Source organism: Pelophylax lessonae (genome assembly GCF_965119305.1).
Source record: "Pelophylax lessonae genome assembly, chromosome: 1".
In the NCBI taxonomy this organism is placed as follows: Eukaryota; Metazoa; Chordata; class Amphibia; order Anura; family Ranidae; genus Pelophylax; species Pelophylax lessonae.
In genome coordinates this window covers 758446070-758463473 of record NC_138768.1, presented here as the reverse complement: position 1 = coordinate 758463473, position 17404 = coordinate 758446070, and the positions used below count along the sequence as shown (strand labels likewise).

The 17404-nt window shown below is 42.2% G+C and overlaps 1 protein-coding gene across 5 annotated transcripts in view; it reads left to right on the top strand.

Annotated features, from left to right (window-relative positions):
* Nucleotides 1-303: 303 nt before the first annotated feature.
* TBC1D1 (TBC1 domain family member 1) overlaps nt 304-17404 on the top strand; it is a 379700-nt gene continuing 362599 nt past the window's right edge. For 4 of the 5 annotated variants that reach the window (XM_082248069.1, XM_082248071.1, XM_082248070.1 and 1 more), the window contains exons 1-2: nt 8080-8208; nt 10679-11173. In XM_082248069.1, the coding sequence (XP_082104195.1) occupies nt 10754-11173 (420 nt within the window). In that variant the 5' untranslated portion in view covers nt 8080-8208; nt 10679-10753. Of the gene's footprint in view, nt 545-8079; nt 8209-10678; nt 11174-17404 lie in introns of those variants that run through there. The other variant, XM_082248068.1, reaches the window with a different exon arrangement.

Sequence of the window (17404 nt, the reverse complement as noted above, 5' to 3'; positions counted from 1 at the left end):
GCCGCTGCTGACTTCTCATTACGCAAATGCTGATTACCCAACCGTCCCTCTTACTCTTGTATTAGCCAGGCAACTAGCATTTTCAGGAGGAGGTTAGAAATGACGACCGTCGTTAGTTTTGGGAAAGGTTTGAATTTGATATCTCCTCCGTCTTCCTCCTTAAAATGAGCACAGCAATAGTTAAGTGACACATTTCTGTCCACAAGTCACACACATCCTCATCTGGCCCACACATATCCTCCCATACACTTTACATGCTACAACTGTCACTCAGCTCCCCTCGCCTGCCTAATCCTTCCTGCCATATAGACACGTACCCCGACCGCACTGATGCTTTTTATGTCTTTTTTTCTGTCCCTCCCCATCCCTGTCCCTCTCAGGCTGCTCTGAGCTTGTTGCTTTGCAGTGTTATTGTGGAAGGGGAGAAAAGAGATCAGTACTGTTTTTCTGGGGTCAGCTTGTGAGTTGGCTTTACCTAGTCTGGCCTAAGGACTATCCCCGTGTAATGCCAGGCATCTTCATTCATCTAGAACTCTGCTGTCAGGTAGGTGCCCCTGGATTTGTATATCTTTATGGTGCTGCATCTGCATTACATGCAATGCTTAGCTGTAATGCCCAGTGTGAACCTCTCCTGCAGGTACAGCCGGGGGGTGAGACACACAAGAGACTTCACACTGCAAATTGCTGCTAATTATTAGACTTAGAGCTGCATGGCAGACATTCGTGCTTCCCAATAGTATTCTGGTCATGTATTAATAATCTTTCCTTTGCAATATGTGTGTGTTCAGAAAGGAGACTATATATCATGTTAGTGATGTAGATATAAGGCGATATTAGCTATAATGTGATCAATAGTGGTGCGAAAGACACTGCAGACCCTATATCAGACCTTGCAGGCTCTGTTCTTTATTTTTGCTGTGTCGGTGGTTTTGTCTATCAGGCAATACATTTTAGTATGCACGTAAGAACTCAGCGGTGTCATAAATGTCTGTAGAGCTGATAGAATATACACTTTGTCTACGTCACTGCATCCTATTGTGAGTATTATTATTATTTATTACTGGTATTTATATAGTGCTGACAAATTACGCAGCAGTTTTACATATACAATATATTGTACATTCATATCAGTCCCTGCCCTCAAGGGGCTTACAATCTAAGGTTCCTAACTCACATCCATATACACTATATTACCAAAAGTATTGGGGCGCCTGCCTTTACACGCACATGAACTTTAATGGCATCCCAGGGTCCACAGTCTTAGTCCGTAGGGTTCAATATTGAGTTGGCCCACTGCTTACCTGCAGCTTCATCTCTTCTGGGAAGGCTGTCCACAAGGTTTAGGAGTGTGTCTATGTGAATGTTTGACCATTCTTCCAGAAGCGCATTTGTGAGGTCAGGCACTGATGTTGGGAAGGCCTGGCTCACAGTCTCCACTCTAATTCATCCCAAAGGTGTTCTATCAGATTGAGGTGCAGGCCAGTCAAGTTCCTCCATCCAAACTTGCTCATCTATATCTTTATAGACCTTGCTTTGTGTACTGGTCCAAATCATTTGGTGGAGGGGGGATTATGGCGTGGGCTTGTTTTTCCGTGGTTGGGCTTGGCCCCTTAGTTCCAGTGAAAGGAACTCTTAAGGCGTCAGCATACCACAACATTTTGGTTAATTTCATGCTCCCAACTTTGTGGGAACAGTTTGGGGATGGCCCCTTCCTGTTCAAACATGACTGCACACCAGTGCACAAAGCAAGGTCCATAAAGACATGGATAAGTGAGTTTGGGGTGGAGGAACTTGACTGGCCTGCACAGAGTCCTGACCTCAACCCGATACAACACTTTCGGGATTAATTAGAGTGCAGACTTCAAGCCATGCCTTCTCTCCCACATCAGTGCCTGACCTTACAAAAGCGCTTCTGGAATAATGGTCAAACATTCCCATAGATACACTCCTAAACCTTGTGCACAGCCTTCCCAGAATTGTTGAATCACAGCCCAGAGTCCTGGCTGCATCTTTCTACAGCTCCAAAAAGCAAACCCTCCCCCATGCTATAGATTCTATTTATAGTCCTGTATACTATAGACCACCCACAGGATGTAGTCATTCCTCTTGACCACTCAAAGGTTGTTTTCTGAATGATGTCAGCAACACATGGTTGCACTTCCCCAAAAAAAACACATGGTCAATTGGATATGCGGCAGCCATCTTTACACACAACGTCAAAGCTCACTAAACCACCTGTGGGTAAGAGATATTATTACACATGTATGGGAACATTTGTCATGAATCAATTAAAAAATATCCACAACTGATACAGACACTAACAGCCAAATTAGAGGATACTGTATATGGGACTGTTTTCACGTTTTTTATTTTTTCATTTATTTATTGCACATGATATACAGGTGCATCTCATTAAATTAGAATATCATCAATAAGTTAATTTATTTCAGTATATCAATTTAACAAGTGAAACTCATATATTATATAGATTCATTACACACAGAGCGATATATTTCAAGCTTTTATTTCTTTTAATTTTGATGATTATGGTTTACAGATAGTGAAAACCCAAAATTCAGTATTTCAGAAATAAAAAATAGATATAAAAAAAAGTTTTTAGTACAGAAATGTTGGCTTACTGAAAAGTATGTCCATGTACAGTATAGTATGCACTCAATACTTGGTCGGGGCTCATTTTGCATGAATTACTGCATCAATGCGGTGTGGCATGGAGGCGATCAGCCTGTAATATGGAAGCCCAGGTTGCTTTGATAGCAAACTTCATTTCATCTGCATTGTTGGGTCTGGTGTCTCTCATCTTCCTCTTGGCAATACCCCATGGATTCTCTATGGGGGTTTAGCTCAGGCGAGTTTGCTGGCCAATCAAGCACAGTAATACCATGATTATTAAATCTGGTATTGGTACTTTTGGCAGTGTAGGCAGGTGCCAAGTCCTGCTGGAAAATGAAACCAACATCTCCATAAAGCTGGCCAGCTGAGGGACGCATGAAGTGCTCTAGAATTTCCTGGTAGAGGGCTGTGCTGACTTTGGACTTCATAAAACACAGTGGACCAATACCAGCAGATGACATGGCTCCCCAAATCATCATGGACTGTGGAAACTTCCCACTGAATCTCACGCAACTTGGATTCTGTACCTCTCCACTCTTCCTCCAGACTCTGGGACCTTCATTCCCAAATGAAATGCAAAATTTACTTTTATCCGTAAAGAGGACTTTGGACCACTGAACGGTAATCCAGTCCTTTTTCTCCTTAGCCCAGGTAAGACGCTCCTGGCATTTTCTCTGAATCAGGAAGGACTTGACACAAGGAATGCTACAGTTTTAGCCCATGTCCTAGATACGTCTGTGTGTGGTGGCTCTTGAAGCACTGACGCCAGCTGTAGCACACTCCTTGTGAATCTCCCTCAAATTCTTGAATGGGCTTTGCTTCACAATCCTCTTAAGGCTGCGGTTATCCCTGTTGCTTGTGTTCCTTTTCTACCACACTTTTTCCTTCCACTCAACTTTCCATTAATATGCTTGGATACAGCACACTGTGAACAGCCAGCATCTTTAGCAATGACCTTTTGTGACCTACCCTCCTTGTGGAGGGTGTCAATAACTGTCTTTTGGACAACTGTCAAGTCAACAGTCTTTCCTATGATTATGTAACCTACTGAACCAGACTGGGAGACCATTTAAAGCCTCAGGTATTTTAAATTAATTAACTGATTAACCGCTTGCCGACCGCGGCAAGTAGATTTACTGCGGCGGTCAGCCCCTGCCAGGCAGAGTGACGTTAATTAACGTCACTAGCCTGGGAGGGTCTGGGGAGCGAGCGCGCGCCCGCGGAGGCGCGCTCCCGCTCCCGCGCGGTCACGGACCCCCCCGCGCGTGTGACCAGCGGACCCGATGTCCGCCGGTCACTCGGCGATCGTCGGGGGAGAGGGAGAATGTCAGGCAGCTTGTGTAAACAAGCCACCTGTCATTCTCCTCGGTGTAAAGACACTGATCACACGGATCTACTATGTAGATCCGTTGATCAGTGTCCTTACAGCTCAAGCCACAGCCAATCACAGTAGAAAGCACGCCCCTAGGGACACACACAGCCCCTCCCTCCCAAATAAAGTTAACCCCTTCACTACCAGTGTATTTTACAGTAACAGTGCATATGTATAGCACTGATTACTGTAGAAATGTCACTGGTAACCCCAAAAGTGTCAAAAATGTCAGTCAAGGGTCCGATCTGTCCGCCGCAATGTCGCAGTACCGCAAAAAAAATCGCAGATCGCCGCCATTACGCGTTAAAAAAAAAACAACAAAAATGACAAAAATCTTTCCCTTTGTTAGTAAACGCGATAACTTTTGCGCAAACCAAAAAAAATAAGCTTTTTGCGATTTTTTTTACCAAACATAGGTAGCATAAAACAAATTGGCCGAAAATGTTAAAAAATTTTGATTTTTACATTTTTTTGGGGGGGAATTTCATATAAAAAAATGTGAAAAATATTGCTATTTTTTGCAAAATTGTCGCTCTTTTTTTGTTTATAGCACGTGATCAAAAATCGCACAGGTGATCAAATACCACCAAAAGAAAGCTCTGTTTGTGGGAAAAAAAGGACGTAAAATTCGTTTAGGTACAGCGTCGCACGACCGCGCAATTGTCCGTTAAAGTCACGCAGTGCCGAATCGCAAAATACCCCCTGGTCTTTTAGCAGGAAAATCCTCCGGGGCTTAAGTGGTTAAAGTGTGACACCATGATTTTACAATATTTAACTTTTTTCACAATATTCAAATTTTCGGAGATACTGAATTTTGGGTTTTCATTAGCTGTAAGCCATAATCATCAAAATTTAAAGAAAGAAATGCTTAGAATATATCACTCTGTATGAAATGAATCTATATAATATATGAGTTACACTTTTTGAATTAAATTAATAAAATAAACACTTTTGAGGAGCGGGGGATACCCGATTTGGATTCCGGCTTTCCACTTCTGTTTCAAGCCCTGCAGCACCCAGCAGAGGAAGTTTCCCTTCCTCCCCCTGCAGTATTTTGGAACACCAACAGGTCCCAGAAATAAAATAAATAATCCCGTGAGCTACTATGTGAATAACAATATACTATGCCGCTTGCACTGGTTACTCCCCTTTATGGTAAGTGCTAAATGCTGATAATAAATATAGAAAATGCTGCGCATATAAAATATAAAACAAACAGCTGTGTCAATCAGTGGTAAAATACTCATGTGGTGTACTTTAACCAATAAGAAAACATCCAATTAATCCAATAATGATTTATATATGATGCACAAAATAATTAATACATTCACTAAAACATCAATAATCTAAAATGAAATCTATATAAATCCATGATAAAGTGCTTGTATAATTCAATAATAGCAATAAATAGTGCCAATAAATAATACAAATTATGCAAATATGTTAGGAAATCCGTAATTATATGGGTATATTTATCAGTCCCAATCACCAGTGCTCAATTAATAAATGAGTAGACAATCCGAAGCCTCTCACAGCCGGTTGCCCATAGTGAAGATGCCGGAACCAGGGACCAAAGACAGCGAGTGAGACCGCCTGGGGTGAGCTCACCACTGGATCCTGGGACAGGTGAGTGGCTGTTTTTAAATTACTTGCCGACTGCCCGCAGTAATATTACTGCGGCATTGCAGCTCCCCTGGGTCCAGTCATGTAGTTCTATGTGACTGGAGGGGAAGGGGCCTGCATAGTTCTACTGTATTAGAAAGTGTCTAATGTCTACCCTTTACCAGTTCATATTGCTGTCTCTTTCTTCGCCAGTAGGACACACATAAATTTGTATTAAAATAAAACTGAATATACAGTACATATACAGTAGGGGAAATCATTTTTGACCCCTTGCAGATTTTGAAAGTTTGCCCACTTACTAAGAAATGAAGGGTCTATAATTTTTATCATAGGTGTATTTTAAATGATAGGGCAGAATATCAACCAAAAATCCAGAAAAAACATAATACAAATGTTAGAAATTATGGTGCAGTTCAGTGAGTAAACTAAGCATTTGATACCCAAGCAAAACATGACTTAGTATTGGTGGAGAAACCCTTACTGGCAAGCACAGAGGTAAGATGTCCACTTTTCTTTAACATTCTAAATCCTTAAAATGATTGTAAACCCTCCCCTTGTAAAACAACCCGCTTAGTTTAATATAGAAATGAAAGGCAAAACATTTTTTTATAGATATAAAAAAATATTATTAATACCTTTTTTCCCTTTTTTATAAGTGATCACATTCCCTTTGTTCTCAGCTGCATAAGAGCTGGGGGGGAGGAGAAGCACCAGGACACTGAGCTTCCCAGTGAATGGCTTGCAGTGGGGGCGTGTCAGAAGAAGTCTGATCTGTGAAGGAAAGCACACTGAGTTCCCAGAATACCTAGAGAACTGACCACACTGTGTTCTGCTGCTTAGTATGGTCAGTTTTTTAATAGGAAAGCAGAGTGACTGGCAGGAACACCAAGGGTTTCACCTAAAGTGAGTATACAAAGGGAACAGGAGACTTTCTCATACAAGTACATGGTACAGCAGACCCATATCCGGAATATGAAGTTTTGGGGTAACAAATGCTTTAAGGTTTCCTGGCTGTCGCTTGGCAACTCTAAGTTTCAGCTTCCGCCATACAAATTCTATAGGATTAAGGTCTGAAGACTGGCTAGACCACTCCATGACCTTAATGTGCTTCTTCTTGAGCCACTCCTATGTTGCCTTGGCAGGATGTTTTGGGTAATTGCCATGCTGGAAGACCCAATCATGACCCATCTTCAGTGTTCTGAAGATGGGAAGACGGTTCTCATCCAAGATTTTACAATACATGGCCCCGTCCATTGGCCCCTCAATGAAACAAAGTTTGCCTCAACCTTTAGCAGAGAAACAGCCCCAAAGCATCATGTTTCCACCTCCGTGCTTGACTGTAGAGAGGGTGTTCTTCGGGTCAGAGTCAGAATTTTTTTTGCCTCCAAACACAGCAAGTCGAGTTAATGCCAAAGAGCTCAAATTTGGTCTCATCTGTCCACAGCACTTTCTCCCAATTCTCCTCTGAATCATTTAAATGTTCATTGGCAAACTATAGGCGGCCCTATACATGTGCCTTCTTGCGGAGGGCACTGCAGGATTTCAATTTATGGCGGCGTATTGTGTTACCAATGGTTTGTTTGGTGACTGTTGTCCCAACTGCCTTGGGATCATTCACAAGCTCCTACCGTGTAGGTCTGGGCTGATCCCTCACTTTTCTCATGATCATCCTTACCCCATGAGGCGAAAAGCTCCAGACCGAGGGCAATTGATGGTTATTTTGTATTCCTTCTATTTGCGAATATTCGCTGTAACAGTTGTCTCCTTTTCACCAAGCTTCTTGCTGATGGTCTTGTAGCCCATTCCAGCCTAATGCAGATCTACACTCTTGTCCCTGACATCCTTTGACAGCTCTTTGGTCTTGCCCATGGCAGTAAGGTTTGAATGGAAGAAAGAGATTCCATGGACAGGTGTCTTTTATACACATAGTGAGTTGTTCTTAGGAACACCTTCTTAAATTGACAGGATTCACCTGTGTACCACATGAGCACATACTGTAGCCAGTCTGTGGGAGCCAGAATTATTTTTGGTTGGTAGGGGATCAAATACTTATTTTACTCACTGAATTGTAATTCTATTTATAACATTTTATCATGTGTTTTTTCTGGATTTTTGGTTGAAATTCTGTCTCTATCATTTAAACAAACAAACAATTATAGACCCTTAATTTCTTTGTAAGTGGGCAAACTTACAAAATCTGCAGGATATCAAATAATTATTTTCCCCACTCTATACATAAATTGTACATATTTAACACAACTTTTTCATGTCCATTTCACAACATTTGACTTCTACCACCTGGCTCTATCAAGTATTGTATGCTAGAAAATGAGTTTGCCTCGGTGGTGTAAGTTATAAGATCATGTAAGACGATATAGTCTGAGCTGGGGACAGCAGTCACACCATTTGTGGATTAATAACCTTGACAGCAATGTGTGCAGGGGATGAGAAGCCGCCGGGTCACCATACTCTGAAGACACTCTTCGAAAGACCTCTCAGCTCCATTTCACAATAAGGTCAGACCTGTCCTATTTACAGCAGTGAACTAATCTATTTCATTTATTATACACGCAGACTAGCTGGTAAGTCAGTACTTTTGTTTACATAGTCATTGAGCATGGTTTTCCAATGCTAACAGATCACTTTTATGAAAAGTTCGACATCAATTGCAGTTTCTAGGTACAGTACATGTGTTCTGCAGCTCCTGGAATTAGTTGCAAAGTATCCATAATATGTAATTTGTGACCTTTCATGAATTTGTATTTCAACAGAAACCAAATATTTAGGAAATGATTTAGCAATGTATATATGAGGGTACTTTATAACGTTTATGCACTTTTTTAAACTCAAATAAATATTAAAAAAGTATGGAAACTTTCTGAGGACCCCTCGTAATCTCACTTTAGTCTTGTGGAAAGAACATGTTTCAAAGATCCAATTAGAATATGGGAAGAACTGTGTTAAATATAAACTTTAAAGTTCCTATTACTAAAATATTTGAAGTGATCCAAGGTTTGGTAGTCTAGAATAGACATTTAGTGCTTTGATTTCATTCCAAGGTCCCCGCATGCTTCAGGGGAAAAAGTGCATACATATAACACAGATTCAAGTACATAACCAAATATCTTTAAATTATTTCTATTTGCCAGTATTGCAGCTAATGGTAGCTGGGACTTATTCCAAATCTTTAATTAAAAAAAGTTTTTTTGGCATGGTATGCCTTTTTACAGTCATCTCTCATGAAAGAAATAAACATGTGATCCTTCCATGCAGGATGAATGGGGGGTTGACAATTGTTTTCAAATGAAAGGATCAGGTTTATTTTTTCTGACTGTAAAAAGCCATCTATGCACAAAAAATCTTTTGATTAGAAGATTTGGAATTGTTATTATATCTTGCAAATTACTAACTATCAGCCTAATAGTATGCTGTGTAATACATACACTATATTACCAAAAGTATTGGGATGCCTGCCTTTACACACACATGAACTTTAATGGCATCCCAGTCTTAGTCCGTAGGGTTTAATTTTGAGTTGGCCCCCCCTTTGCAGGTTAACCAGATCCAACTCTTCTGGGGAGGCTGTCCACAAGATTTAGGAATATGTCTATAGAAATGTTTGACCATTCTTCCAGAAGCGCATTTGTGAAGTCAGGCACTGATGTTGGAAAAGAGAGCCTGGCTCGCGGTCTCCAATTTAATTCATCCCAGAGGTGTTCTATCGGGTTTAGGTCAGAACTCTGTGCAGGCCAATCAAGTTCCTCCACCCCAAACTCGCTCATCCATGTCTTTATGGACCTTGTTTTGTGCACTGGTCCAATTCATTTGGTGGAGGGGGGATTATGGTGTGGGGTTGTTTTTCAGGGGTTGGGCTTGGCCCCTTAGTCCTAGTGAAGGTAACTCTTGAGGCATCAGTATATCAAGATATTTTGGACAATTCCATGCTCCCAACTTTGTGGGAACAGTTTGGGGATGGCCCCTTCCTGTTCCAACATGACTGCGCACCAGTGCACAAAGCAAGGTACATAAAGACATGGATGAGTGAGTGTGGGGTGGAGGAACTTGACTGGCCTACACAGAGTCCTGACCTCAACTCAATAGAATACCATTGGGATGAATTAGAGTGGAGACTGTGAGCCAGACCTTCTCGTCCAACACCAGTGCCTTACTTCACAAATGCGCTTCTGGAAGAATGGTCAAACATTACCATAGACACATTTCTTAACCTAGCTGTTATAGCTGCAAAGGGTTAGCCAACTCAGTATTGAACCCTACAGACTAAGATTGGGATGCAATTAAAATTCATGTGCGTGTAAAGGCAGGTGTCCCAATACTTTTGGTAATATAGTGTATTTTAGCATGTAGAATTGTATTGTGTGTACTGCTTTGCCTGTTTTTTACATAATCATTTGATCAAATTTGATATCAAGAAAAGTTCTGCTACTTGCATTAAATGTATTTTATATACTGATGATGGAGTGAGAAAACGTCACCAGCACACCATGGATCTGCAGAATGGGTCCAAAGCTTTATTCAGCCATTACACTTTTACAGCAGAAGCAACAATTTGGAACCTTGCAGCACCCCTTCATCAGGCATGTGACCATCACATACCTGATGAAGAGGTCCATCTAGGCTCCAAAACGTTGCTTCTTCTATAATAATGTAATGGCTGAATAAAGCTTTGGACCCATTCTGCAGATCCATGGTGTGCTGGTGACGTTCTCTCGCTTCATCAGGGAAGGATGACGCCATCACTGGGCTTAGTATTGGCTGTAGCATTTTTCTGGCACTGATGATTCTCATGGAAAGAGCTGGCCATTATAATCACTAATAGATATAAAAAAAAAAAAAATCTCAAGTAAACCTGACATCAACCATTCAAAAGAAAGATAATATCCATTTGGAGTGGATTTATCCATTAACGATTATTTTTAGCAAAAAAGGCAAAACAATATTATTTCTATGACCAGAATTAGTTACATTCAATGGATTTAGTCTACTATTGAAGTCTATAATAATTTTTGATCTGTTCTGTTGTTTTCCACAAAGGTGTCAACATAAAGGAAATGAAAGAACAGACAAAGAAACCACACGCATTGGAAAGGTAAATTGTACACATCTACAATGGATCAAATATCATTTATTGCGCCCAGGCAGCCATCATCCAATGATGATGTCCTTGAGTACAACCTTCAGCTCATTGGTTCTTTGACTCTACATGCCTTGACTACAATGCCCATGTTACCTTGGGTGGTGGCAGAGATCAAGAGAAAGAGCCTAACAAGATCCAAGGACTCCCAGTCTGTCCGACCTGTTCGGCTATATGTATCGGCCTTGTGTATCTGCTGTGAGCCAGATCCAGGAGAGAGCCAACAATGGGATCCTTTAATTTACTCAAGTATCTTTGAGTACAAGCCGCAGTCTCTCCAGAAACTGATACACAATAGCCAGGAGCCCAGTTATTTTGCCTGTCTTCTAAAAGCAGAGGATACTACACCTCAACAAAGCACATGCTACGTCTTCCGATCTGCTGATCAATCCAAAGTAAGTGATACATCACTCAGAATCTATACTAGATTCAAAATTTGTTTTTTGATAGGTATACTGGATGAATAACCAATTAATGCATTCTAATTGTGTATCCCATCATCAAGACATCTTCTACATGAGTTTTATTAATAAAAATGATGAGCATATTTTACTTCTGATGTACAATTGTGTATATTGCTGGCTTTCATTTCTTTATTATTATGCGTTGAATAACTAGTGTAGCCCTACTCCCTTGGGAGCTGCTGATTACGGGTTCCCCTGGGTTACCATTAGCAACAACTTGACAGTTTGACATTTTTCCCAAGTGTTTTAGTCCAGTAGCCTTGGTTTTTTGTGTTTTTATTTAGAACTTGGATAGGAGAAGGGAATGAGTGGGATACTCCAACTTTATACAACTATGCACAATTGGCTGGGACGACTTGAAAATGCTGAGTAACGCTGAGCAACACTGAGTAACTCTAGTCATGGCTAGGCCGCTGCTTCAGTTTGTCACAAGCTGTGACGCAGGAATGAATTAAAGAGGTTGTAAACCCCCCCAAAAAAATTTTTTTTTCTTTGCAACCTGCAAGAGAAAGACATAATGAGCTAGTCTTCCATCTGATTGGCCGGAACCGCGGTGACGTCACTCCCGCACACGCGCGCGGGAGCCGACAGTCACGGCACGGAGCTCTGAAGGAACGGCACAAGCGTCCGTTCCTTCAGAGCGCATGCGCCAGTGACGTCACTGGCTGCATGTAAGGTAAATATCTCCTAAACGGTACATGTTTAGGAGATATTTTCAGTATCTATAGGTAAGCCTTATCATAGGCTTACCTATAGGTACAAGTGTCAGAGGAGGGTTTACTTCCTCTTTAACTTTCTGAGGTAAACTGTCTCCTAAAGTAAACTGGACTGTACTGCAGAACAACTTCAGGGCCCTTCCTGGCATCCCCTTTGTTCCTAATCTTCAGGGTCAACTACATGGCACCCCCTTTACTGATACACTCCTTGTGTGAGCTGGCTCCCTGATCCCCTCTCTGGAGTAGTCCCCTCTCCTAGGCAGATCTCCTGGTACTCATGATACTGTTTTTCCCAAGATGATTCTGCCAGCAGCTACACTTGTCAGCGCTCTGGATCCTCTGCAGCTCAGCTCCACACCTGGTTCACTAGGCTAACCGCCTGAACCACTTTCCTCACACCTGCAGGAGGAAAGACAGCCGTCCACCTCCTCCTGGGACTCTGCTTCCCGCCCAAGACGCCCTGTCACACTCCCTCCAGAGTTATTGCTAATCCCAGCATGCATTGCAGCAATGCCCACCCACTGAGACAGCCATAAACCCTGGTGTGCTACTGGCTATGTTTCCTCCACTGTCCAACAAGCTCCCTCATTGGATACGAGTGGGGACACTCCCTCAGACCCAGTAAATCACACCTGGAAACATGTGACAGGCAAAACTAACAGATCAAGCTCCCCTGATAAGCAGCAGGAGCAAAAAGATGATTTTACATAGCACCTGTCTAGGAGGGTGCTACACTATTAGGCCTCTTGCACACGATACCCCTGTTTGAGCATCTCCTTTTTCAGCCGTAATTTTTGTCTTATTGAAAAGCGCGCATTTGCGAGTATTTTCGCGCATATGCATTCACGCAAATTCGCGTAAATTCGTGCCTCTGAATATGCAATTTTTTTTTCAGATCAACAGCATTATTGTGTGCATTCATTTGATCGCATTTGCGCGTATTTGCGCGCAAATGCGCGCATTAGGCGTAAATTACTGTCCAAAAATGCAGATTTTTCTATTTTGTTCTTACTGAAGAATACGCGGCGCGTGCATAGGCACATTAGAATGAATGGGCTCTATTTTAGCTCATAAAAAAAAAGCTGTACTGAGCATTTTTAAGCTGCAGTGTGCAAGGGGCCTTAATCTGCTCAGGCGAATCCTTGTGACATGCATCCAGCAAATTTTCTATAAGTCAACCATTAATAGGAGAATGAAACAAAAAATAGGATCAGCCATGATCACTTGCTGTGTCCAGAGAGAGAAGCTGAAATCCCCAATTCTGTTTTTCTACTGTACAAATGGAAGAAGCTAAGATCTTCTGATCTTCCTATGTGGAAAGGAATATGAAAAGCAAAAGCGATTTTGAAATTCTTCATACTGCTCTGCAATGCTGGGATCTTGTCCCAATCGTACATATGACAGATTTGTTGTTTTCAATCATAAGTGATATGACGGAAATTGGTGTCATTGATCCTTATAATCAATCATGTAATTACCTTTTGTAATGAGGATTGTTGTTTTCAATTCTAAGTGATATAACAGCCACTGGTGCTATTGATCTTTATAATCAATACTGTTTTTAGAGGCCTCTTGTAGCTAACTTGTTTTACATAATATCATTGCTCATGGGATGGGGATAAAGGGGTGGGGGGCATCTATCGGCTGGCCTATTGATGTTTACTTTATGATATAAATGGAAAGTTTTCAGAGGATGAACTCAACTATTTGTTCCAGCAGTATCAGACACTTGTGCTATCCTTTCATCAGACATTGAGGGATAATGCCCAGTGTTTGTTTGGGATATAGTTAAAAATAAGGTACAAGAATCCAGCGGGATAGCAGAGGCATATCAGATCACACATCAGAGGACGGCTGCAGACAAATTACAACATCAGCTGAGAAATCAATTGTCAGCAACACGACATCAATAACAATGTCCAAATCTACCAGCATGCCATTGTTTCCCCTGATGTTACTGGGCAGGATTATTATTTTCAATGGAAAAGTTATTAATGATCGTTGTTAGTTTTTAAACTGATTTATTTTGGTAACATACATTGAGCTGAGTGAATAATAGGTAGAAAAATGATGTTCAAATACTGTACAATATCTCACAGCAAATAATTCCATTTTACATTCCATCAGTTTAAACAGTCAAAAAATGATTCACGTTTTATGATAGAGTACTTTGTTGCCCCAATTTTATTTGCAGCACTCCTGACAAAACTTTTCGTTTTTTTTGGGCAGAGTGAGAATTAGGCTAAATTTACACTTGCATCTAAACCGCTGCATCTCTGAAAAGTGATCTGTATTTGGATCACCTTTCAGAGCCTTTTGAGAAGGCATTGTGACTCCTCTTCATCGCCTATTTTACCCCCATCATTGCAGCACCAACACACCACACCAGTACGCAGGGTGTTAGCGGTGCTACTTCACTCACTTGAATGGGTCATGTTCAGGAGTGATAGTATTTGCCGCTGGCATGAAACAAAGCATCGCAACTGCGGCATGTAAACACCCCTGGCCACTACCTTTGTAGCCTAATGGAAGCCAGTTGGAGGCACTAAAAATTTGGCTTAACTGTGCATTTTTCACCCCCCCCCAACAGCAAGTCTAAACCACAGAAACTCTAAAAAGAGATCCACATTTGGATTTCTTTTTTAGAGATGTATGAAGCTTCCTTACTGCCTGTTTAAGCCCCATCATTTATTCACTTGAATTGTTCACATTCAGGAGTGATAGTTTTGCAGCAGGCGGGAAGCAAAGCATTGTGACCGCAACATATAAATATCCCTATCCACCACCTTTGCAGCTGTTGGGGGCACTAAAAACTGCTCCAACTGCATTTTCAACTCACCTTTCCAACATGACCACATCCAACTGAGAGACGGAAACTTCCTTTGGGTGAACTAGATGCAGATCAAAGAACCGAATAAGGATGTCCTGTTTGAGGAGACAAACGCAAGATAGAGAATTGGGTTCTAACAACCTTGTCTTATGTTAAACCTATGAAAGGTTCCATGCCAGACAAGGTCACCAGTCTTGAACAGTCACCTTTCCAAGTGAAGGCTATGAGTGAACTAGTTAAGATCCCACAAAGTCACATGGGCAGCAATATTAGGAGCCAAATGCTGACCTAGGCCCAGCTGCAGGAGAGGATTTGTCCAGCTAAGAAACTTCTGGGGAGAAAGTACTGAGGCTTATACCAAGATAAGCAATCGCCACATGTCCAGCAATAGATTTAACATAAAGAAGTAGACCTCCTTGCTTAGCTTCAAGGTATTCCAAGACTGCATGATACACGGTCTCAAAGTTTGAGATTCAATTATCAAGCTGTCAAAGGCAGCTTGAAGCTGGATGGCAAAACCCATTCTTTAGGAACATCCTACCAGAGAACCACTGAACCGGAGCCAAAACTTCCTAGCCTTTAGTTTGACCTCAGGGGCCCCTTAGTCAACCTCTGAAGTTACTTACCTGGGACACACCTCCAGGAATAGCTCCAGGGGTAGAAATCAGTCTCACATGTTTAGGCACTGCACTCAGATGCAGTCTGCCTGCCAAGATGTATACCTGGAATGCTTATGCCAGACAAGCCTGGAGCCTGACGTTTTGCCAAGGATACAAATCTAGCCTTTTTCTACTGCAAAACTCTGGATCCACCTGAATATTGAAGTATGCCACCTTTATGGCATTGTCTGCTTGGATCCAGATTATATAAAACAGCCCAGAACTTCTGGATGTTACCAAAGACAACCAAGCCCCTTGAAAGCAAGGGTATCTAGGTCTCTTCCCCAGAATGATCCACTGTCTAATGTGTCCAAGGAACTCTTCAGAGCGCATGCGCCGCTAGCGTCAGCGGCTGCATGCAGTGCAAATATCTCCTAAACCGTGCAGGTTTAGGAGATATTAATTGTACCTACAGGTATGCCTTATTATAGGCTTACCTGTAGGTAAAAGTCAAAAAAATCGGTATACTACCCCTTAAAAAAAAGAAGAGAAGACTTCCTTGCATGAGAGCCAGACCCCTGAGCCTCAGCAATAGGGAAATCCCCAGTCAACTTGTCCCTCGAAGAATAGAGGCCTGTAAAAGCCTTGGGTGAAACCAGGTCAAAGAAATTGCCTCACATGAGGCTACCCTCAGTTCTAGGCCTCTCATACAAAAGTGGAGATCCAGACCGCTCCTGGTACCGACAGCTTGAATCTGAGATTAGAGTGTGTATGAACCTATCCAAATTTCTGGAATATCTGGAGGACCATGTCAGGTGGCACCAATTATTCCCCATCTAAGGATCTCTCTATAAGAATATTTCAGGAAGGCAATGAGGCTAGTACTGGGTCCAGCACCCTAATATATGAGGTGCTGACCAATAGACAAGGGGCAGGATCACAGAATGGTAGTGCATAGGTCCAAAAGCAAGGCTCAGAAATTGCTTAAGGGATGGGAATGGAGATGGACTCAGGCGCGTCCAGGACCCCAGCCCACCTACCTGACCCCACCAGGAAGCCGACACCATCGACCACAGGCAGCGAGACACCTCTAGCCCACGCAGCTGGGGACCGGAAAATGCCCCATTGCCTTCAACCAGCGGTGACACCCCCCACCCCCCCCCTCGGTGGGACCAGGTGGGCAGACTGGGACCAGGACCTCGAACACGCCCGAGCCCCCCCCCCCCCAGATGGGAACATTAATTCTCTTTCATGCCCACCAAGCCAGAAAGTGTCCTAGGCGAAGGGAGGCAATGTGTTTTTTATGGAAAACTTGCATCTAAACCCAGCCCCTTAAAGCTTCAAGATTCATACCAGATAATGGCACCATGGGCTCTTGAATAGTGAACTGTTTGCCACCACAATTGAGGCAGAAGCACCTTGACCGAGAAAACCTTCAGAGGATATGCAGAGACCACAAATGGAGAAAAGACGCTTCTTAACAATTTGAAGGAGAAAAAGACCTTGCAATCTGTACTCTAGCCGTCTTCCACTAGTAATGACAAGTGTTCAACTTCAGCCGCATCTCTAATGTTCCTGACCTGGACTGTCTTAAAGAGAACCTGTCCCTGGAAGGCCATGCAGGCTACTTCTTCAGGGACTGCGCTACAGGAGAGGCTTAATCTCTGTGGAAAACCATCAAAGGTGGCAGGTAAGGGTTTCTTCTCTTCACACTGGCTGTGAGTTCCATGAGGGCAAAAAAAAAGGGAATGGGCTGTGTGAGTGTTAACTTTTTATATGCACTGGTCCTGTGGGCGGAAGTAGGCGGGGCTACTATCATACGTATGCTGCCATGGAGGCACCAGGAAAACACTTTTCTCAGTAGAATAAGGGGATGTTATTGGATCTCTAATGACCCAATTATATGGTTACATATTAGTTCTATTTATTTTACTGACATTTATCATACCAGGTAATTATTTATGGCATTTAGTTGAATCCATTGACATAGTGAACTGGATTTGATGAAACTACAAAT